The sequence below is a fragment of the Prinia subflava genome, chromosome 8, assembly GCF_021018805.1.
Source record: "Prinia subflava isolate CZ2003 ecotype Zambia chromosome 8, Cam_Psub_1.2, whole genome shotgun sequence".
Lineage (NCBI taxonomy): Eukaryota > Metazoa > Chordata > Aves > Passeriformes > Cisticolidae > Prinia > Prinia subflava.
Window position 1 is genome coordinate 15679225 of NC_086254.1, and position 23062 is coordinate 15702286.

General features: G+C 58.4%; 2 protein-coding genes across 2 annotated transcripts; both read left to right on the forward strand.

The window, feature by feature from the left end:
- Positions 1-359: 359 nt before the first annotated feature.
- On the forward strand, positions 360-18640 carry CERS1 (ceramide synthase 1). Its single transcript, XM_063403527.1, has 7 exons — positions 360-652; positions 9592-9751; positions 12326-12506; positions 14110-14271; positions 16174-16321; positions 17103-17230; positions 17828-18640. The coding sequence occupies exons 1-7, from the start codon at positions 431-433 to the stop codon at positions 17868-17870; spliced, it is 1044 nt and encodes a 347-aa protein (XP_063259597.1). The 5' UTR covers positions 360-430; the 3' UTR covers positions 17871-18640.
- A 1210-nt stretch (positions 18641-19850) lies between these two features.
- Positions 19851-22219, forward strand: GDF1 (growth differentiation factor 1). The gene is made up of 2 exons (XM_063403480.1): positions 19851-20485; positions 21255-22219. Exons 1-2 carry the CDS (start codon positions 19855-19857, stop codon positions 22100-22102), a joined length of 1479 nt encoding a protein of 492 aa, XP_063259550.1. The 5' UTR covers positions 19851-19854; the 3' UTR covers positions 22103-22219.
- Positions 22220-23062: the final 843 nt, after the last annotated feature.

Genomic DNA, 23062 nt, shown 5'->3' on the forward strand with positions numbered 1-23062 from the left:
CGGGGGTCTCCCCGGGCTCCTCCATCACCCCCGGGCGGGCTCGGGGGTCTCCCTGCTCTCCTCCATCACCCCCGGCCGGGCTCGGGGGTCTCCCCGGGCTCCTCCATCACCCCCGGGCGGGCTCGGGGGTCTCCCCGGGCTCCTCCATCACCCCCGGCCGGGCTCGGGGGTCTCCCTGCTCTCCTCCATCACCCCCGGTACCGAACCCCCCGCGGGTTCCTCACCCGCGCCGCCTCCTGCTCGCTCCGTTTCCCCTTCCCTCTCCTCTCTGCCCCCTCCGGGAGCCCCGGCCGGGCCCTGCGGGGGCCGGGCCGTGCCAGGGGGCGGCTCCAGCCCGGTACCGGCGCCGGCAGCGCGGGGGGAGCAGCGGCAGCGCCGTGCCCGCCCCGCCGGAGCCTGCGCGGGGCCCCGCGGCCGCGGCAGCTCCGCGATGCCTCCTCCGGAGCCCATGCCCGGTTACACCGAGCTGCTCCGCCGGGCTTACGGCAGCCTGGCCGGGGCTGCGCGGAGCTGCGGGGACTGCGGCTGGGAGCTGGCCAGGCGCACCTGGGCCGAGAACGCGCACCTGGGCTGGGCGGAGGTGCTGCTGTGCGGGCTCTGCGCGCTGGGCTGGACCGCGCTGCGCCGCGCCTGCTGCCGCCGCCTCTTCGCGGTCAGTGCCGGGCACCGGGGGGCGCGGGCAGGCCTTGGCAATGGGGGGGATGCGGGTGGGTTTTTTTGGGGGGGTGGGGGCGCCCCGGGGCTGCCCCCGAGCTCTCCCCCCGCGGGGCTGAGCGGTTTTTCCTTCCAGGTTATTGCGGGGTTGTTCCGCGCCTTCCCCCGGCGCTGCGTGCCCGGGGACGGAGCATCCCCGCCGCCTCCATTTCCCCTCGCGTCCATCCCCGCATCCCCGCCACGATGGGCTGGGGTATTCCCAGGTTATTCCCAGGTTATTCCCAGGTTATTCCCAGATTTTTGTGCCTTTTTTCCTGCAATTCCTGCAGGATTTCAGCATCCCGGAGCCCCGGCAGAGCCCCCCCTGCTCCATTTCCTCTTTATTTCCTCCGCACGCTTCCATCCCTGCATCCCCTCAACCTTGAGATGGTTTCTTCCCGGTTATTCCCAGATTTTTGTGCCTTTTTTTTCCTGCAATTCCTGCAGGATTTCAGCATCCCGGAGCCCCGGCAGAGCCCCCCTGCTCCATTCCCCCCCTCTCGTTTCCATCCCTGCCCCCACAAGACCGAAGGTTTTTTCTTCCCGGTTATTCCCAGGCTATTCCCAGGTTTTTCTGTGGTTCCGTGCCTTTTCCAGGGCTGAATCCTGCAGGATTTCAGCATCCCGGAGCCCCGGCAGGGCCTTCCTTCTCCATTTCCTCTTTATTTCCCCCGCACGTTTCCATCCCTGCATCCCCTCAACCTTGAGGTGGATTCTTCCCGGTTATTCCCAGATTTTTGTGCCTTTCCCGGGGCTGCATCCTGCAGGATTTCAGCATCCCGGAGCCCCCCCTGCTCCATTTTCCTTCCCTTCGTTTCCATCTCTGCCCCCACAAGACCGAGGGGTTTTTTCATCCCGGTTATTCCCAGTTTTTCCCGTGCTTCCGTGCCTTTTTCCAGGGCTGAATCCCGAAGGATTTGAGCATCCCGGAGCCCCCCCTGCTCCATTTTTCCCTTTTATTTCTCTCCCTCGTTTCCATCCCTTCCTCCACAAGACCGAGGGGTTTTTTCTTCCCGGTTATTCCCAGATTTTTGTGCTTTTCCCGGGGCTCAATCCCGAAGGATTTGAGCATCCCGGAGCCCCCCCTGCTCCATTTTCCTTCCCTTCGTTTCCATCCTTTCCCCCACAAGACCGAGGGGGTTTTCTTCCCGGTTATTCCCGGTTATTCCCAGATTTTTGTGCTTTTCCCGGGGCTCAATCCCGAAGGATTTGATCATCCCGGCGCGCCCCCTGCTCCTTTCCCCGCACCCCCGGCAGGTCAGGGATTATTTCTCACTCCCAGGCTGGGTGGGAAGAAGAGGGGGACAAATTCCTGCGGGATTTTGGGGAGAAACCCCCCTGGCGTGACCCCGCGGGGCTCGGGGACGCGGCGATGTCCCCGCCCGGGGGACATCGATGAAATCCTGAATTTCTGCCCGCGGTTCCCTCCTCCGGGGATGCCGCAGGCTCTGCCCCCTCCGGACGGCTCCAAGGGCAGAGTCCTGAGGATTTCTGGGGACAAGGAACAGCCCCGAGCTCCTTTTGTCACCTCCCTGTGCCACCAGGCCCTGAGCAGGCTGTGCCAGGCCTCGTTCTTCATTCCCAGCCTGAGCTCGGGAGGATCCTGTGGCAGCCACTGCTGCCCCGAAGGATTTGTTTATTTATTTATTTTATTGTATTTATTTTTTTAATTATTTATTTTATTTATTTTATTTATCCTGCTCGGCTTTATTGGGGTCCTGACCTTGGGCAAGCTCCAGCCTGAGCCCTCCGGGGCTGCTGCTGGTGAGGGAATCTGCCAGGAATTTGTGCCAGGCTGGATTTCCCTCATTCCCTGGGGTGGGTCAGAGGGGCTGGGGGTGAGGGATCTGCTGGGAATTTGTGCCAGTCTGGATTTTCCTCATTTTCTGTCTGTCCATGATGCACTGAAGGGGCTGTAGGTGAGGAATCCACCGGGAATTTGTGCCAGACTGGATTTCCCTCATTCCCTGGGGTGGGTCAGAGGGGCTGGGGGTGAGGAATCTGCTGGGAATTGGTGCCAGGCTGGATTTCCCTCATTCCCTGGGGTGGGTCAGAGGGGCTGGGGGTGAGGAAAGGGCTGGGAATTTTGTGCCAGATTGAATTTTCCCTCATTTCCTGTCTGTCCATGATACATTGAAGGTGCTGGGGGTGAGGAAAGGGCTGGGGATTTGTCCCAGACTGGATTTCCCTCATTTTCTGTCTGTGCATGATGGGCTGAAGGGGGTGAGGAATCTGCTGGGAATTTATGTCAGTCTGAATTTCCCTCATTGTCTGTCCATGATGCACTGAAGTGGTTGTAGATGAGGAATCTGCTGGGAATTTGTCCCAGACTGGATTCCCTTCATTTTCTGTCTGTTCGTGATGCACTGAAGGGGCTGTGGGTGAGGAACCTGCTGAGAATTTGTACCAGGCTGGATTTCTTTTATTCCCTGGAATGGCTCAAAGGGGCTGTGAGGGGTTGAAGGGATTGTAGATGAGGAATCTGCCGGGAATTTTGTGCCAGATTGAATTTTCCTTCATTCCCTGTCTGGCTGTGAGGGGTCAAAGGTGCTGTGGGTGAGGAATCTGCTGGGAATTTGTGCCAGACTGGATTTCCCTCTTTCCTTCTTCTAGCTGTGATGGTCAAAGGTGCTGTGGGTGAGGAAGGGGCTGGGAATTTTGTCCCAGACTGTTTTTTCCCTCATTCTCTGTCTGTCCATGATACATTGAAGGGGCTGTGGGTGAGGAACCTGCTGTGAATTTGTCCCAGACTGGTTTTTCCCTCATTCCCTGGGATGCACTGAAGTGGTTGTAGATGAGGAATCTGAGGGAATTTGTCCCAGACTGGATTCCCTTCATTTTCTGTCTGTTCATGATGGGCTGAAGGGGCTGTGGGTGAGGAATCTGCTGGGAATTTGTACCAGGCTGGATTTTCCTCATTTTCCTCATTCCCTGTTTGGCTGTGAGGGGTCAAAGGTGCTGTGGGTGAGGAACTTGCTGGGAATTTTGTCCCAGACTGGATTTCCCTCATTCCCTGGGGTGGGTCAGAGGGGCTGGGGGGTGAGGAAAGGGCTGGGGATTTGTCCCAGGTTGAATTTTCCTTCATTCCCTGTCTGTCCATGATGCACTGAAGGGGCTGTGGGTGAGAAAAGGGCTGGAATTTTATCCCAGACTGATTTTTCCCTCATTCCCTGGGATGCACTGAAGGGCCTGTGGATCAGGAATCCACCAGGAATTTTGTCCCAGACTGGTTTTTCCCTCATTCCCTGTCTGTCTGTGATGGGTCCGTGGGTGAGGAAAGGGCTGGAATTTTATCCCGGGCCGGGTTTCCCTCCCCCCCTGCCCCGTCTGGCCATGCTGGGTTGAGGCTGGAGCAAACTGGGACCCTTCGTTCTCCGCCTGCCCCGGAGCCAGGGCTGAGCCCCGGGAGCCCACCCGGAGCTCTGCCAGGTCCTGCCAGGTCCTGGCAGCTCGTGGTAGCTCCTGGTAGATCTTGGCAGCTCCTGGAGGTCCTGGTAGCTCCTGGTGGGTCCTGGCAGGTTCTGGCATCTCCTGGCAGCTCCTGGTAGCTCCTGGTAGATCTTGGCAGCTCCTGCCAGGTCCTGGCAGCTCCTGGAGGTCCTGGCAGCTCCTGGTGGATCCTGGCAGGTCCTGGTAGCTCCTGGCAGTCCTAGTAGCTCCTGGAGGTCCTGGCAGCGCCTGGAGGCCCTGGGAGGTCCTGACAGCTCCTGGCAGCACCTGGCAGCTCCTGGTAGTTTGTGGCAGTACCTGCCAGGTGCTGGTAGCTCCTGTCAGGTCCTGGCAGGTCCCGGCAGCACCTGGCAGCACCTGGCAGGTCCTGCTAGCTCCTGTCAGGTCCTGCTAGCTCCTGACAGCTCCTGGTAGCTCCTGTCAGGTCCTGGCAGGTCCTGGCAGGTCCTGCTAGCTCCTGTCAGGTCCTGTCAGGTCCTGGCAGGTCCTGGCAGGTCCTGGCAGCTGGGAGGAGCCGCTCCCTGGGGAAATGGGTCACTGCTGTAACTGCAGAAGGGCGAGGGGGGCTCCATCTGCATGAGCGCGGTCCTGGCAGGACCGGGCGGGATCGGCTTTCCCGGGGAGGGGCGGGGGGAGCACCGGGAGCTGCTCCCGCTGGAATCGCTCCGGGAAAGGACCGGAATTGGGGATTTGCTGTAAATCCTGCCAGGTTTGGGTCCTGGAAGGGGCACGGCCCCGGGGGTTGGGAATAAATGAACCCGGCACGGCACAGGCTCAATTTTTTTGGGATAAATGGAGCCAGCGTGGCACTGGGGTGGTGACTTGGAGAGGAGAACGTCCCCAAAAGTGACCCCAAGTTTATTTTTATTTTTATTTTTATTTTTATTTTTATTTTTATTTTTATTTTTATTTTTATTTTTATTTTTATTTTTATTTTTATTTTTATTTTTATTTTTATTTTTATTTTTATTTTTATTTTTATTTTTATTTTTATTTTATTTTTATTTTTAAAATCTTTCTTTTTCTTTATCTTTATCTTTATAAAATTCAAACGAAACCCTTTAACTTTTTCTCAGTGTGATATCACCCATTTTTATTCAAACAACACATTCACGAACTTAGGTCAATTTTAATTTGAATTTTATAGTCAGTTCTGGGAGGATTTTCTGCAGCCTCAGGGTTTTCTTGAGGGTCAAAAAAAATCCAAATTTTTCAACTTCCCGAGTCCCAGCCGGGCCCTGTTTTTATTCTTTTTCTTTCCTCCTCTGGCCACAAACCCGGGCGCTCCGAGGGGACAAAAGGAGGCACAAAAAGCTCTTTATTCCTCTGGGTGCCTCTGCCAGAGCCACCCCTGCCCACCCCTGGCACCGCGGGGACCGTCCCGGGCACAGCCCGAGGCAGAGCCCTGCCCGGGCTGGGGGCCCTGGGGCTGCTGGGGGAGATTTGGGGGTCCTCAAATGTGGATTTAGGGATCCCTGGATGTGGATTTGGGGATTTCAGGAGCTGGGGGTGGATTTAGGGATCCCTGGATGCAGAATTAGGGATTTCTCGATGCTCCCATGTCCTGCTGCTGGGGCTCGGGCTGGATTTGGGGATCCCTGGATGGGGATTTGAGGATCCCTGGAGCTGGGGGTGGATTTGGGAGTCCCTGGAGCTACTGGGGGTGGATTTGGGGATCTCTGGAGCTGGGGATTTATTTAGGGATTTCTGGAGCTGGGGATTTAAGGATTTCTGGAGCTGGGGGTGGATTTGAGGGTCCCTGGATGCAGAGTTAGGGATCCCTGGATCCCCAAACCCTGGGGCTGGATTTGGGGGTCCCTGGAACTGCTGGGGGTGGATTCGGGGATCCTCAAATGTGGATTTGGGGATTTCTGGAGCTGGGGGTGGATTTGGGGATCCCTGGATGTGTTTGGGGTGGATTTAGGGGTCCCTGGATGTGGATTTAGGGATCCCTGGATCTCCTTAGTGCTCCTGCTGGATGGAGGAGGAGGAGGAGGAGGAGGGGGAGGGGGCGGTTGCCCTTTAAGCAGAGCCCCGCGATGACGTCACTCCCCAGCTCTGGGCTCTCCCATCTCCCGTCGCCCGTGGCAACCAGCATCCTGCGCCGTCACCATGGCAACGGCACCGGGGGATGGGAGGGTACCCCCGGCCCGGCCCCGCCCCCCGGGGCGGCGGTGGCAGCTCGGGGACACCCCCGGGACACCCCCAGGACACCCTCAGGACACCCCCGGGACACCCCCGGGACACCCCCGGGACACCCCCGGGACATCCCCGGGGACTCCTCTGGGGACATCACCGGGGACCCCCCGGGACACCCCCGGGGACACCCCCGGGGACACCTCTGGGGACACCCCCGGGGACCCCCCGGGACACCCCCGGGGACACCTCTGGGGACACCCCCGGGACACCTCTGGGACACCCCCGGGACACCCCCGGGACACCCCCCGGGACACCCCCGGGGACACCTCTGGGGACACCCCCGGGACACCCCTGGCCCCCAGAGCCGCCCCCCCGGGACCCTGGGCTGGGGAGGGGCTGGAGCTGCTCCCCCGCCACCCCAAACCCCAAAACTCCTGCGGGGTCAGCGGGGACTTGAGGACCCCAAATCCACCCCGGGACAGGGGAAGGGATCCCACAGATCCCTGTGGTGCCTCCACCCCAAACCCCTGTGGGGTCAGTGGAGATTTGAGGCCAAGCTCAGATCCTAAATCCACCCTCAGAAAGGGGAAGCTGTCCCTGCCCCACAGACCCCACAGATCCCTGTGGTCTCCTCCACCCCAAACCTTTATGGGCTCAGCAGGGATTTGAGGATCCCAAATCCACCCTGGGATAGGGGAAGGACTGGGACTGGATGATCCCTGTGGTCCTTCCACCCCAAACCTCTGTGGGGTGAGCAGGGACTTGAGGCCAAGCCCAGATCCCAAATCCACCCTGGGACAGGGGAAGGGATCCCACAGATCCTTGTGGTCTCCTCCACCCCAAAGCTCTGTGGGGTCAGCAGGGACTTGAGGCCAAGCCCAGATCCCAAATCCACCCTCAGAAAGGGGAAGGTGTCCCTGCCCCACAGACCCCACAGATCCCTGTGGTCTCCTCCACCCCAAACCTTTATGGGCTCAGCAGGGATTTGAGGATCCCAAATCCACCCTGGAGCAGGGGAAGGACTGGGACTGGATGATCCCTGTGGGGTCAGCAGGGATTTGAGGCCGAGCTGAGACCCCAAATCCACCCTGGGATAGGGGAAGGGACCCCACAGATCCTTGTGGTCTCCTCCACCCCAAACCTTTATGGGCTCAGCAGGGATCTGAGGATCCCAAATCCACCCTGGGGCAGGGGAAGGACTGGAATTGGATGATCCCTGTGGTCCCCTCCACCCCAAACCTCTGTGGGGTCAGCAGGGATTTAAAGCCGAGCTCAGACCCCAAATCCACCCTGGGACAGGGGAAGGGACCCCACAGATCCCTGTGGTCCCTCCACCCCAAACCCCTGTGGGGTGAGCAGAGATTTGAGGTTGAGCTCAGATCCCAAATCCACCCTGGGATAGGGAAAGGGCTGGGTCTGGATGATCCCTGTGGGGTCAGCGGGGTTTTGAGCACCCCAAACCCCCTCGAGCCGTCCCCGTGTCCCCTCCGTGCGCACACCCCAAAAATCAGCATTTCCCGTGCCCAGGCCTGTCCCTCTCTGCTTTCCTCATCCCCCTCCGAGCTCCCTCCTCTTCCCCTGCCCTGGCAGCGGCCCCAGGCTGGGAAATCCGGAGCTTTTGGGATGGGAGCCCCTGGAAAAGGGGCCAGAAACGCGGGGACAGCTGGGGCCTTAATTTAGGAGCACAAAGTGCTGACCCGGGGCAGGGTCCAGTTACTCTCCACCAGTTCTGTTTTCACCTCCGGCTCCTCTGGAGGCTCTGGGGGGGGATCTGCTGGGTTCATTTATTCCCAAAAAACTGAGGCTGTGCCTTGCTGGGTTCATTTATTCCCAAAAAAACTGAGGCTGTGCCTTGCTGGTTCCATTTATTCCCCAAAAAACTGAGGCTGTGCTGTGCTGGGTCAGTTTATTCCAAAGAAAACTGAGGCTGTGCCTTGCTGGATTCATTTATTCCCAAAAAAAGGAGGCTGTGCTGTGCTGGGTCAATTTATTCCAAAGAAAAATGAGGCTGTGCCTTGCTGGATCCATTTATTCCCAAAAAAACTGAGACTGTGGCTTGCTGGATCAGTTCATCCCCAAAAAACTGAGGCTGTGCTGTTCTGGGTCCGTTTATTCCCAAAAAACCCAGGCCTGTGCCTTGCTGAGTTCATTTATTCCCAAAAAAAATGAGTCTGTGGCTTGCTGGGTCAGTTCATCCCCAAAAAACTGAGGCTGTGCCTTGCTAGATCAGTTTATTCCCAAAAACTCGGGGCTGTGACTTGCTGGTTCCATTTATTCCCCAAAAACCGAGCCTGTGCCTTGCTGAGTTCATTTATTCCAAAAAACCTGAGCCTGTGCTGTGCTGGGTCAATTTATTCCCCAAAAACTGGGGCTGTGCCTTGCTGGGTTCATTTATTCCCAAAAAAACCGAGGCTGCTCCAGGTTTTCCTGTGCCCCCCAGGCCATCCCTGGCGGGGCTGGGGGGTCCCTGTCCCCCCCGGGATGAGGAATTTCCCTGGGATTAACCCCAAACGGAGCCGCCCGTGCTGATTTGGGGCAGGTTTGGGGAGAAAACTCCACGGGGAGGGGTGGGGGGAAATCCCAGCGGGATTTGGGGTTGGAAAAGCCGCGGGGAGCGCTGGCACAGCCCGGGGTGCCGGTGCTGGTGGCACCTGGTGGCACCTGGTGGCAGTGCCAGCCTTTCCCTGCCCATCCTGGGGATTTTTCCCGGCTCCATCTGCCCGCGGTGACGCTGTCACAGCCTCTCCCCCGGGGAATTTATATTTATTTTTATTTTTATATTTTTAATATTTTTTAATATTTTTAAATATTTTTTATTTTATTTTATTTTTTAATTTTAACTTTTATTTTAATTTTTATTTAAATTTTTTAAATTTTTATTTTAATTTATTTTAATTTTAATTTTAATTTTAATTTTATTTTTATTTTTATTTTTATTTTTATTTTTATTTTTAATTTTATTTTATTTTTTTTTATTTTTATTATTATGTTTAATTTTATTTTTAATTTTATTATTTTTTATTTTCAATTTTATTATTTTTTATTTTTATTTTTATTTTTATTTTTATTTTTATTTTTATTTTTATTTTTATTTTTATTTTTATTTTTATTTTTATTTTTATTTTTATTTTTATTTTTATTTTATGAGCTCTGGGCTCCTCTTCCAGCAGGACGATCCCGGCACGGGGGGAGGAAGCTCCGGGCTCTGCTCCCACAGCTCCAGGCGGGCTCGGAGCCTCTCCAGCCTCCCGATCTCCCCTTTCCCGGCCTCTCCCGCCCCTCCCCGCTGAAATCCCGATTTTCCCGCAGCCCTTGGCGGAGTGGTGCCACCTGCAGCCCAAAGATGCCGCCAAGATGCCCGAGAGTGCCTGGAAGTTGCTTTTCTACTCCTTGTCCTGGTCCTACGGCGCCTACCTGCTCTTCGGCACCGACTACCCCTTCTTCCACGACCCCCCCTCGGTCTTCTACGGTGAGGAAAACCGGAGAAAAACCCTAAAATTCCCTTTTTTCGCCGTGCCCTGGGTGCAGAGAGGGCACGAGGGGGTGTCTGAGCATTTCTGTCGGTCACTGCCCGAGGGGTAAATCAGGGAATGATTAAATCATGGAATGGGTTAAATAATGAATTAAATAATGAATTAAATAATGAATTAAATAATGAGTTAAATAATGAATTAAATAATGAATTAAATAATGAATTAAATAATGAGTTAAATAGTGAATTAAATAATGAATTAAATAATGAATTAAATAATGAATTAAATAATGAATTAAATAATGGGGTTGGGAAGGGTCTGGAAGATCAGCTCGTGGTCATGGGCAGGGGCAGCAGATCAGAGCCTGAAAATCACCTCCTTACAACCTCTGCCTAAAACAGGGTTTAAAAATCATCTAATTCCAACACCTGCCTAAAACAGGGTTTAAAAATCACCTCAAACCCCTGCCCTGGGCAGCCCCACAAGCCCCCGGTTCTCCCTCAGCTCTGGGAGAGGTTTTGGTGCCCGAGGCAGAGCTCGGGGCTGGCTGGATCCGCACCCAAACATCACCCAAACATCACCCAAACAGCGCCCAAACAGCGCCCAAACATCACCCAAACAGCGCCCAAACATCACCCAAACATCACCCAAACATCACCCAAACATCACCCAAACATCACCCAAACATCACCCAAACATCACCCAAACATCACCCAAACATCACCCAAACATCACCCAAACAGCGCCCAAACATCACCCAAACATCACCCAAACATCACCCAAACATCACCCAAACAGCACCCAAACATCACCCAAACAGCACCCAAACATCACCCAAACAGCGCCCAAACATCACCCAAACATCACCCAAACAGCACCCAAACATCACCCAAACATCACCCAAACAGCGCCTGAACATCACCCAAACATCACCCAAACATCACCCAAACATCACCCAAACATCACCCAAACATCACCCAAACAGCACCCAAACATCACCCAAACAGCACCCAAACATCACCCAAACAGCACCCAAACATCACCCAAACAGCACCCAAACATCACCCAAACATCACCCAAACATCACCCAAACAGCACCCAAACATCACCCAAACAGCGCCTGAACATCACCCAAACATCACCTGAACATCACCCAAACATCACCCAAACATCACCCAAACATCACCCAAACAGCACCCAAACATCACCCAAACATCACCCAAACAGCACCCAAACATCACCCAAACAGCACCCAAACATCACCCAAACATCACCCAAACAGCACCCAAACATCACCCAAACAGCACCCAAACATCACCCAAACATCACCCAAACAGCACCCAAACATCACCCAAACAGCGCCTGAACATCACCCAAACATCACCCAAACAGCACCCAAACATCACCCAAACATCACCCAAACAGCGCCCAAACAGCACCCAAACATCACCCAAACATCACCCAAACAGCACCCAAACATCACCCAAACAGCGCCTGAACATCACCCAAACATCACCCAAACATCACCCAAACATCACCCAAACAGCGCCCAAACAGCGCCTGAACATCACTGGGTGCTGAGCTGGGAGGGGCCCTGAGCCCGCTGGTGGCACCTGCAGGTCCCCAAATTGGTGTGACTGGTGTCCCTGAGTTGGTGGCACTTCCAGGTCCCCAAGCTGGTGTGACTGGTGTTCCCAATGCTGGTGTGATCGGTGTCCCTGGTGTGACCAGGTGTCCCTTAGGACACCTTACTGCTCTTGTGACCAGTGTCCCCACTGTGACTGGTGTCCCTGATGCTGGTGTCCCTGTGTCCCTGTGTCCCTGTGTCCCCATGTCCTCTGTGTCCCTGTCCTGGTGTGAACGATGTCCTGGTGTCCCCGTGTGAGCGGTGTCCCCTGTGTCCCTGATGTCCCTGTGTCCCCAAGTCCCTCATGTCCCTGTGCCTGTCTGAGTGGTGTCCTGGTGTCCCCTGTGTCCCTGTGTCCTGGTGAGCAGTGTCCCGGTGTCCCCATGTCCCCGGTGTCCCCCTTGACTGGTGTGGCAGTGTCCCTGTGTCCCGGTGTCCCTGGTGTCCCGGTGTGAGCGGTGTCCCCATGTCCCCTGTGTCCCCTGCGTCCCCTGTGTCCCCCTGACCGGTGTCCCAGTGTCTCCATGTCCCCCGTGTCCCTGTGTCCCCTGTGATGGGTGTCCCCGTGTCCCCTGTGTCCCTGATGTCCCCCGTGTCCCCCGTGTCCCCCGTGACTGGTGTCCCAGTGTCCCCATGTCCCCCATGTCCCCTGTGTCCCAGTGTCCCCATGTCCCGGTATCCCCATGTCCCCATGTCCCGGTGTCCCCATGTCCCCATGTCCCGGTGTCCCCATGTCCCGGTATCCCCATGTCCCCATGTCCCCATGTCCCCGTGTCCCCATGTCCCCTGACAGCTGTCCCCATGTCCCCTGTGACCAGTGTCCCTGTGTCCCCATGTCCCCATGTCCCAGTGTCCCCCTGTCCCCGTGTCCCCTGACAGCTGTCCCCATGTCCCCATGTCCCCGTGTCCCCGTGTCCCCTGACAGCTGTCCCCATGTCCCCAGGCTGGCGGCAGGGCATGCCGGTGCCGGGGGACATCGCCGTGGCGTACCTGCTGCAGGGCAGCTTCTACGGGCACTCGCTCTACGCCACGGCCTACATGGACACGTGGCGCCGGGACTCGCTGGTGATGCTGCTGCACCACGTCGTGGCCCTGGCCCTCATCGCCTCCTCCTACGCCTTCAGGTGAGCCCGGGCAGGAAATCCTGTGGGAATCCCGTGGGGAATTCCCGTGGGAGGTCTGTGCCCCTCACCCCAATCCCGACACTCCCTGCTGGATTTGTGTCCCTGATCCCAATCCCGACACTCCCTGCTGGATTTGTGTCCCTGATCCCAATCCTGACACTCCCTGCTGGGTCTGTGCCCCTCACCCCAATCCCGACACTCCCTGCTGGATTTGTGTCCCTGATTCCAATCCCAACACTCCCTGCTGGATTTGTGTCCCTCATCTCAATCCTGACCTTTTCCCTGCTGGATTTGTGTCCCTGATCCCAATCCCGACACTCCCTGCTGGATTTGTGTCCCTGATCCCAATCCCAACACTCCCTGCTGGGTTTGTGTCCCTCACCCCAATCCCAACATTCCCTGCTGGGTCTGAGCTCTTCATCCCAATCCCGACATTCCCTGCTGGGTTTATGTCCCTCACCCCAATCCCACCCATTTCCCTGCTGGGTTTGTGTCCTTCATCTCAATCTTGACCTTTTCCCTGCTGGGTTTGTGTCTCTGATTCCAATCCTGACCTTCCCTGCTGGATTTATGTCCCTCACCCCAATCCCACCCTTTTCCCTGCTGGATTTTTATCCCTGATCCCAATCCTGGGCTCGGGGTGGGCTCTCCTTGCTCCTTTTTTCCCTCCCACTTTTTTCCCTCCTCATCCTTTTTTCCTGCCCTTTCCCCCCCCTTTTCTTCCCCCCATTTTGCCCTTTTTTCCCTCCTTCTTTCCCCCTTCCTCCTCCTTTTTTTCTTCCCCACATTTTTTCTTCCCCCTTTTTTTCTTCCCCACCTATTTTTTAACTCACCCTTTTCCCCCATTTTTTCCCCTTCACCCCATTTTCCCTCCTTTCCCCCCTTTCCCCCCCTTTTCCCCCCTTTTTCCCCCTTTTCCCCCCTTTTTCCCCCTTTTCCTCCCTTTTTCCCCCCATTTTCCCCCTTTTCCCCCCCATTTTTCCCCCTTTTCCCCCCATTTTTCCCCCATTTTTTCCCCCTTTCCCCCCTTTTCCCCCATTTTCCCCCTTTTCCCCCATTTTTCCCCCTTTTCCTCCCTTTTTCCCCCATTTTCCCCCTTTTCCCCCCTTTTTCCCCCTTTTCCCCCCTTTTCCCCCCTTTTTCCCCCTTTTCCTCCCTTTTCCCCCCCATTTTCCCCCTTTTCCCCCCTTTTTCCCCCTTTTCCTCCCTTTTTCCCCCCATTTTCCCCCTTTTCCCCCATTTTTCCCCCTTTTCCTCCCTTTTTCCCCCCTTTTCCCCCCTTTTCCCCCCTTTTTCCCCCTTTTCCTCCCTTTTTCCCCCATTTTCCCCCTTTTCCCCCCTTTTTCCCCCTTTTTCCCCCTTTTCCTCCCTTTTTCCCCCCATTTTCCCCCTTTTCCCCCCTTTTTCCCCCCTTTCCCCCATTTTCCCCCTTTTTTCCCTCCATTTTTCCCCCATTTTTTCCCCTTTTCTCCCATTTTTTCCCCTTTTCCTCCCATTTTCCCCCCCTTTTCCCCCCATTTTCCCCCCTTTTTCCCCCCATTTTTCCCCCCTTTTTCTCTATTTTTCCCCCCATTTTTTCCCCATTCCCCCCGTTTCCCCGCAGGTACCACAACGTGGGCATCCTGGTGCTGTTCCTGCACGACGTCAATGACGTGCAGCTGGAGTTCACCAAGCTCAACGTGTACTTCAAGCACCGCGGCGGGGTCTACCACCGCCTCAACGACGTCGTCTCCAACATCGGCTGCCTGGCCTTCAGCCTCAGCTGGTGCGTGCGCCCCGACCCCGATCCCGATCCCAATCCCAATCCCAATCCCGATCCCGATCCCATTGCTGGGTTTGTGTCCCTGACCCTGATCCCACTGATGGGTTTGTGTCCCTGATCCTGATCCCACTGATGGGTTTGTGTCCCTGATCCTGATCCCACTGATGGGTTTGGGTCCCCGATCCCAGTCCTGATCCCATTGCTGGGTTTGTGTCCCTGATCCTGATCCCACTGATGGATTTGGGTCTCTGATCCCAATCCCACTGATGGGTTTGTGTCCCTGATCCTGATCCCACTGATGGGTTTGGGTCCCTGATCCTGATCCCACTGATGGGTTTGGGTCCCTGATCCCATTGCTGGGATTGGATCCCTGATCCCGATCCCATTGCTGGGTCTGGGTCCCTGATCCCAATTCTGATCCCATTGCTGGGTTTTTGTCCCCGACCCCGATCCCACTGATGGGTTTGTGTCCCTTATCGTGATCCCATTGTTGGGTCTGTGTGCCTGATCCTGATCCCATTGCTGGGTCTCTGTCCCTGATCCCATTGCTGGGTCTCTGTCCTTGATCCCAATCCCCATCCCATTGCTGGGTTTGTGTCCCTGATCCCAATCCCGATTTTTTCCCTGCTGACTTTGTCCCCCTGGTCCCAATCCCGACCCTTCCTGGTGGGTTCAGCTCCCTGATCCCACTCCCCACCCTCTTCCCTCATGGATTTGAGTCCCTGGTCCCAATCCTGACCCTCGCTGGTGGATTTGTCCCCTTGATCCCACCCCACTGGGTGTGACTGATCCCAATCCTGACCCTCCCTGCTGGGTTTGTGTCCCGATCCCACTCCCGACCCTCCCTGATGGATTTGTCCTCTTATTCCCACTCCCCACCCTCCTCCCAGCAGGATTTCTCCCCCTGATCCCACTCCCGACCCTCCCTGATGGATTTTTTTGTGCCCTGTCCCCACTCCCCCCTGTCCTCGCTGTTTTCGGGACCCTCCCCCTCGGCCTCCCGGGGGATTTTTGGGAAGGAGCCTTTGAGGGATCGGAGCCCCCGCAGGGCCGGCCCCACGCTGGGCTCGGAATCCCTCTGTAGTGCCGGGGCCGTCTGGCACCGCGGGGCTGTGAAGTGCGGGGACACCAAAATGTCACAAATGTCACAAATGACCCGGCAGGGGGGGAGGAGGAGGAGGAGGAGGAGGAGGGGGCATTTTCCCAGGTTTTAGCAGCAAGGAGAGCTTTTCCAGGCAGGAAAAGGGAGCTGGGGCTGTCCCAGATTGCAGCTGGGGAGAGGAGGGAGGAGAAGGAAGAGGGAGAGGATGGAGGGAGGGATGGAGGGGTGGATGGATGGATGGATGGATGGATGGATGGATGGATGGATGGATGGATGGATGGATGGATGGATGGATGGATGGATGGATGGATGGATGGATGGAGGGATGGAGGGATGGAGGGATGGATGGATGGATAAATGAGCCACAGCCTCAGTTTGGGGGAAGGTTTCTGGTGAGGAATTTGGGGCGCACAGGGCTGGGAAAAGCTCCCAAAGTTTTTCCTGCCCAGCCCTGCAGTGCCACCCTGCCTCGGCACCAAACCTTTGGGATGTGCTGCTGCCCTGCCCTGTGCCAGGAGCGGGGATTGGGGTGCCAGGGGAGCAGGGATTGGGGTGCCAGGGGAGCAGGGATTGGGGTGCCAGGATCAGGGATTGGGGTGCCAGGGGAGCAGGGATTGGGGTGCCAGGGGAGCAGGGACTGGGGTGCCAGGATCAGGGATTGGGGTGCCAGGAGCAGGGTTTGGGGTTGAACTGTGCTGTGCTGGCCCTGTCCCCTGCCAGGAGCAGGGTTTGGGTTCCAGCTGTGCTCTGCTGGCTCTGTCCCCTGCCAGGGGGGGACATTAACCCATCCCCATCCCTGGCAGGTTCTGGTTCCGTCTCTACTGGTTCCCGCTCAAGGTGCTCTACGCCACCTGCCACTCCAGCCTCCAGGCCGTGCCCAACATCCCCTTCTACTTCTTCTTCAACGCGCTGCTGCTCGTGCTCACCCTGATGAACATCTACTGGTTCCTGGTGGGTGACACAGGGACCTGCCCTGCCCCAAACGGGGCTGGGGACAGCGGGGACACATCCCCTGGCCTTGGGGTCACCCCCGGCCTGGCTGCTCCTGGGGGGCTGCAGGGGTGGAGGAGGTTTGGGGGGTTCAAGGCAGGAGGTTTGGAAGGGTTCAGGGGAGGTTTTGGGGGGGTTCAGGGCAGGAGGTTTTGGAGGGTTCAAGGGAGGTTTTGGGGGGTTCAAGGGAGGTTTTGGGGGGTTCAGGGGAGGTTTTGGGGGGTTCAGGGGAGGTTTGGAGGGTTCAGGGGAGGTTTAGTGGGTTCGGGGCAGGAGGTTTTGGGGTTTCAGGGGAGGAGGTTTGGGGGGGTTCAGGGGACGTTTTGGGGGGTTCAGGGCAGGAGGTTTTGGAGGGTTCAAGGCAGGAGGTTTTGTGGGGTTCAGGGGAGGTTTTGGGGTTTCAGGGCAGGAGGTTTTGGGAGGTTCCCTTTGGAATTCGGACTGTCTGCCACCCCGGGGAGGGAGCGATAAGAACAGCTGGAATCCCAGAGAGGTGTGAATGTTCCTGGGAATGTTCCCCGAGCTTTGGGGAGGGGGGAAAGGAGGGATCCCCTGGGGCAGGGGCAGGGCAGAGCAGCCGCTGATTCCATCATCCCTGGGATGAGATCAGGGAAATTCCAGGAATTCTGAACAAACCCACCCCGGGAGGAGCTGCCCTGCCCCGGGCTGGGTGGGGACAGCAGGGAAAGGTCCCCCCCAGCCCCGGGCCGTGCCTGAGGGTCCCTGTCCCCTGTCCCCTCAGTACATCGTGCTGTTCGTGGCCAAGGTGCTGCTGGGGCAGATGCAGGAGGTGAACGACGTCCGCGAGTACGACGTGGAGGAGAGCAGGAGGGAGCCCGGGGTGCGCCTGCCCCGGGCTCTGAAGGAAAGGTGGGCGCACACGAGGGGGTCCAGGGTGCCTTGGGTTGGAAAACCCCGAAGTTCCACCCCTGGGACACCTCCCACCGTCCCAGGGCCTGGCACTGGGCACTGCCAGGGATGGAGCAGCCACAGCTTACCTGGAATTCCATCCCAGCCCCTCCTCACCCTCACAGCCAGGAATTCCTGCCCAAAATCCCACCCGGATTCCCCTTTCCCAGTTTAAATCCATTCCCTGTGTCCTGGAATTCCATCCCTCATCCCAAATCCCTCTGCAGCTCCCCTGGAGCCCCTTCAGGCTCTGGAAGTGGCTCCAAGGTTTCCCTGGAGCTTCTCTTCTCCTTGAATCCTCCCAGGGAGGAATCCCTCACCAGTCTCCCATCCAGCCCTGCCCCTGGCAGTGGGAGCCGTTCCCTGTGCCCTGGAATTCCAGTTTTTGTCCCAAATCCCTCCCCAGCTCTCCCTTTCAGGCTCTGGAAGGGGCTCTGAGCTCTCCCTGTGGGATCACCTCGTGCTGGATCAGCCAAACTCCCACAAACCCGGGGGCAGGAAAGGAGGGAGGGAATTTTGGGGTGACCGGGGCTGACCACGGGCTCTGCTCCTCCCCAGGCTGCGCCTCAAGAACGGCCTCGTGAAGGACAAGAGGTTGTGAAGCTGCCAGGGCCTGGCGCTGCCAGGACCCTGCTCCAGGACCCTGCAAAGGACAAGCCTGAGGAGAACCTCACCCCTGACCCCCTGCCAGCCCTGCCCGGCGCCGGGGAGGACGCGCAGCTGCCAGGACCTTGTCCCCCGGGGCTGGGGTGTCCCTGTGCCCTGTCCCCCGGGGCTGGGGGTGTCCCTGTGCCCTGTCCCCTGAGGCTGGGGGTGTCCCTGTGCCCTGTCCCCCGGGGCTGGGGTGTCCCTGTGCCCTGTCCCCTGGGTTTGGGGTGTCCCTGTGGCCCAGCTCGGTGGCTTTGCTGGCCTGGCTGGGCTTTGGGGCTGGCTGTGTGTCCCCAACCTGTCCCCAGGTGTTCTCCACCTTCTGTGACTCCTCCTGAGCCTCCCCTGGCTGCTCCTGCAGGCTCCAGCTCCGAACCGGGCAGGGCAAAGCTCCTGCCCTGCCTGGGGAAGGGCCAGCTGTGCTCCAGCTGTGCTCCAGCTGTGCTCCAGCTGTGCTCCAGCTGCTGTCCAGGGGCTGCAGAGGTGCCCCTGGGGGGGGTCTCTGTCACCTGCGGCTCCCAGGGGCGGCTCTGCCTGGAAATCCACCCCGGGATCCTCACCCCAGCCCTCCCAGGGGCGCTGATTCACTCCCAAAAGCCCCGTGGGGGTCTTGGGGAGGCTTAAAAAGGATCCTGCAGGTCCCTGCCAGGGGCTGCCCCCAGGACTGTCCCCTGCTGAAGAGAATTCCTGCTCCCTTGGGTTGAATTTCCAGGCAGAACAGAGAATTCCTGCTCCCCTGGCTTGGATTTACAGGGAGAACAGAGAATTCCTGCTCCTCTGGGCTGAATTTCCAGGCAGAACAGAGAATTCCTGCTCCTCTGGGTTGGATTTCCAGGCAGAACAGAGAATTCCTGCTCCTCTGGGCAGAATTTCCAGGCAGAACAGAGAATTCCTGCTCCTCTGGGCAGAATTTCCAGGCAGAACAGAGAATTCCTGCTCCCCTGGGTTGAATTTCCAGGGAGAACAGAGAATTCCTGCTCCCCTGGGTTGGATTTCCAGGCAGAACAGAGAATTCCTGCTCCCCTGGGTTGGATTTTCAGGGAGAACAGAGAATTCCTGCTCTCCTGGTTGGATTTTCAGGGAGAACAGAGAATTCCTGCTCCCCAGGCTGAATTTCCAGGCAGCTCCATCCCTGCAGGTTCCCAGGTCCCTGCCCTGGGCAGCTCTGTGGGTTTGGGTCCCTCAGACCCCGCTGTCCCCTCGCTGTCCCCTCGCTGTCCCCTCGCTGTCCCCTCCCCCAGCACCCACAGTTCCCTCCCCAAGGAGCCAGAGGAGGGAGGGGGATCCGGGCCGTTGATCCCAGGAATTTGGGGGATTTTCCCCGTGTTTGTCCCTCACTGGATTCCCCTCCAGCCTCGTCGTGTCCGAGCCGTGAAACGCCCCCGAGCTGTGGCAGGACCTTGTCCCCTCCCGGTGGCTCTGGGGGTGCCACAGGGGCACCCCAGGCTGGGATTCCCCGGTTTTCAGCGGGATTTGCAGGGCAGGAAGGGAAGGATACCCCAGGCCAGGCCGGAGCAGAGCTGGGGTGACCCTGGGGAGGATAAAATGGAATTTTCCAGCGCTGGCGTTGAGCTGGGGGCTGGGACAGGGACGGGGCAGCTCTGCTGTGATGGCCTGGAAGGGATGGGGGGCCCTGGGGGTGCCTGGCTGGGGCAGGGACCCCGTGCTGGGGGGGACTGACGGTTTTGGGGCTGAGTTTTTGGGGACTGATGCTTTTGGAGCTGATGTTTCTGGGGCTGATGGTTTTTTGGGGCTGATAGTTTTGGGGCCAAAGGTTTTGGAGCTGATTTTTGGGGGGCTGATGCTTTTGGGACCGATGGTTTTGGAGCTGATGTTTTTGGGGCCAATGGTTTTGGAGCTGATGTTTTTGGGGCTGATGCATTTGGGACCGATGGTTTTAGGGCCGATTGTTTTTGGGGCTGATGCTTTTGGGGCCGATGTTTTTGGGACCGATGTTTTTGGGGCCGTGTGAAGCAGGACTCTGCCCGTTTGCTGTGCTGGAGGTTGATGGCTTTGAGAGAGAAGCGTCGGACGCCGTGATTAAGTTTAAAAAAAAGGGATTTTCGGGAGGAAGAGCCGGCTCCTGCTCTGCCCCCGGCTCCGGGCAGAGCTTTTGGGAGCAGCGCTGGATTCTCCATCCCCACCCCCGACCCCGCGGGAGCCCGAGCGGACGCTGCGGAGACGCTGAAAGGGTTAAGGGGTGCCTGGAGCATCCCGGGCTCTGCCCAATCCCGGGAATCCCGCGGCGCTCGTTGAGCTCCGAGCCCATCAGAGCCGGGAAGCGGCCCCGGGCGAGCAGAGCGGCGATGTGGCTCCTCCGCAGCCTGGCCTGGGCCCTGCTGAGCCCCGTGCTGGCCGCCGAGCTGAGCCCGCAGGAAAGCTCCTTGCTCAGATCGCTGGGGCTGAGCGCCAAGCCCAGCCCCAAGAGCGCCGTCCCGGTGCCGCCCGTGCTCTGGAGGATCTTCCAGAGGAGCAGGACGCGGCCGCGGCCGGACAAAGAGCCGGACTCGTGTAGGGTGGAGGAGCTCAATGTCCCCGGGAACATCGTCCGCGTCTTCGCTGACCAAGGTACGGCCACAGGTCCGGGGCTGGCACCGAGCCCTGGCCCCGCTCCCGCCTCCCCTCCCTCCCTGCCCGTGTCCTGAGGCCGGAGCCGCATTCCAGGAGCGATCCCCGCTGCGTGGAATCGCTCCGGATGCTGCAGGGGATGCTGAACGGGCTCCGAACCCCGAGGCGAGGCCCCTAAACCCCTCCCGAGGTGCTGCTTGATCCCAGGCCTGAGCCCAGGTTTGATCTCAGCCCTGAGCCCAGGCCTGAGCTCCATCCCTGGAGCCGATCCTGCCCAGCCCAGGGGATCCCCAGCCCTGGAGCTGATCCTGCCCAGCCCGAGGGATCCCCAGCCCATCCCCGGAGCTGATCCTGCCCAGCCCGGGGGATCCTCCAGCCCTGGAGCTGATCCTGCCCAGCCCGAGGGATCCCCAGCCCATCCCCGGAGCTGATCCTGCCCAGCCCAGGGGATCCCCAGCCCTGGAGCTGATCCTGCCCAGCCCGAGGGATCCCCCAGCCCATCCCCGGAGCTGATCCTGCCCAGCCCGGGGGATCCCCAGCCCAGACCTGGAGCTGATCCTGCCCAGCCCGGGGGATCCCCCATCCCTGGAGCCGATCCTGCCCAGCCCGGGGGATCTCCCAGCCCTGGAGCTGATCCTGCCCGGCCCAGGGGATCCCCCAGCCCATCCCCGGAGCTGATCCTGCCCACCCCGGCGGTTTCCCCATCCCCGGAGCCGCCCCTGCCCGGCCCGTTCAGCCGCCCCCACCCCCGTTTTTCCCTCTTTGCCAGGCCGCTTCCTCCCCGAGGCGCAGCCCCAGGGGTGGCTGTGCCTGCGGAAACTCCTCTTCTTCAACCTCTCCGCGCTGCAGGAGGGCGAGCGCTTGACCATGGCCCGGCTGGAGCTGCAGTTCCACCACAGCTCGTACCAGAGCCCCGGGCCGGGGCGGGTTTTGGAGCTGCGGCTGTACCAGGCGTCCCCCCGGGGGCTGCGGCGGCCGGGCCGGGGGGCGCTGCTGGAGCGCTCCTTCGTGCGGGGGCACCGCTCGCTGCTCTTCACCTTCAACCTGAGCGCGGCGCTGGGGGACAGCCCCGGGCCGGGCGGGGATTTGGCGCTGCTGCTGGAGATCTCTGCCAGCGGCTCCTCCGGGGACAGCGGGGACAGCGGGGACAGCGGGGACAGCGGGGACAGCCCCTGCGCCGGCACCGACGCCTTCGAGGCCACCTCGCTGCTGGTGGTGACGCTGGGCCAGCAGTGCCAGGCCGGGAGGAGGAGGAGGATGAAGAGAAGGAGCCCCCCGAGCCCCTCCGGGGTAACCCCCAGCCCTCTGTGCAAGCCGCGCCGCCTTTACATCAGCTTCAGCGACGTGGGCTGGGAGAACTGGATCATCGCCCCGCAGGGCTACCTGGCCAACTACTGCGGCGGCGAGTGCCCCTTCCCGCTGGCGGCCGAGCTCAACAGCACCAACCACGCCGTGCTGCAGACCGTGGTGCACTCGCTGGACCCGCGGGGAACGCCCCAGCCCTGCTGCGTGCCCGTGCGCCTCTCGCCCATCTCCATCCTCTACTACGACAACAGCGACAACGTGGTGCTGCGGCACTACGAGGACATGGTGGTGGACGAGTGCGGCTGCAGGTAGCGGGGAAAGGGGGAAAATGGGGGATGAGCCCCGCGCTGTGGAATTCTCGCTGCGGTCAGGGCGTTCAGGAGCTCCCGCGGGCGGTGGGGTTGTTTTTTGGGGTTGTTTTTTGGGGTTGGTTTTTGGGGTTTTTTTTGGGGGTTGTTTTTGGGGTTTTTTTGGGGGGTTGTTTTTGGGGTTGTTTTTTGGGGTTGGTTTTTGGGGTTGGTTTCTGGGGTTGTTTTTTGGGGTTGGTTTTTGGGGTTTTTTTTGGGGGTTGTTTTTGGGGTTGGTTTTTGGGGTGGGGTTATGAGCAAGTGCTGGGAATGAACCCCGTTCTGGGAATGAACCCCGTTCTGTGGAATCCCCGCCGTGTTCAGGGCGTTCCAGAGCTCCCCTGTGCAGTGGGGTTGGTTTTTGGGGTTGTTTTTTTCAGGTCGGTTTTTTGGTGTTGGTTTTTGGGGTTGGTTTTTGGAGTTGGTTTTCGGGGTTGGTTTTTGGGGTTGGTTTTTGGGGTTGGTTTTTGGGGTTGGTTTTTGGGGTTGGTTTTTGGGGTTGTTTTTCGGGGTTTGTTTTTTGGGATTGTTTTTTGGGGTTGGTTTTTGGGGTTGTTTTTTTCAGGTTGGTTTTTTGGTGTTGGTTTTTGGGGTTGGTTTTCGGGGTTGGTTTTTGGGGTTGGTTTTTGGGGTTATGAGCGAGCCCGGTGCTGGTGCCCTCTGTACGGGGGGTGGCACCGAGCTGTGAACCCCACGTTCCCTCCCCTCGCTTGTGCCAGCACCCCCAGGGCTGTGGGGTTTTTTTGGGGGGGTTTTGGGTGAACTCTGTGGATTTCTCAGGGTATAAATGACTTTTCTGGGTGAAACGGGGCCGGGGGTTCCTGGGGGTTGATCCAGCTGCAGGGATGGGGTGACCAAATCCCTTCCCAGGGGAGAGAGGAGCTTTCTCCTTTCTCTTTTTGGGGTGTGGTTGGTGGTGGGGTGG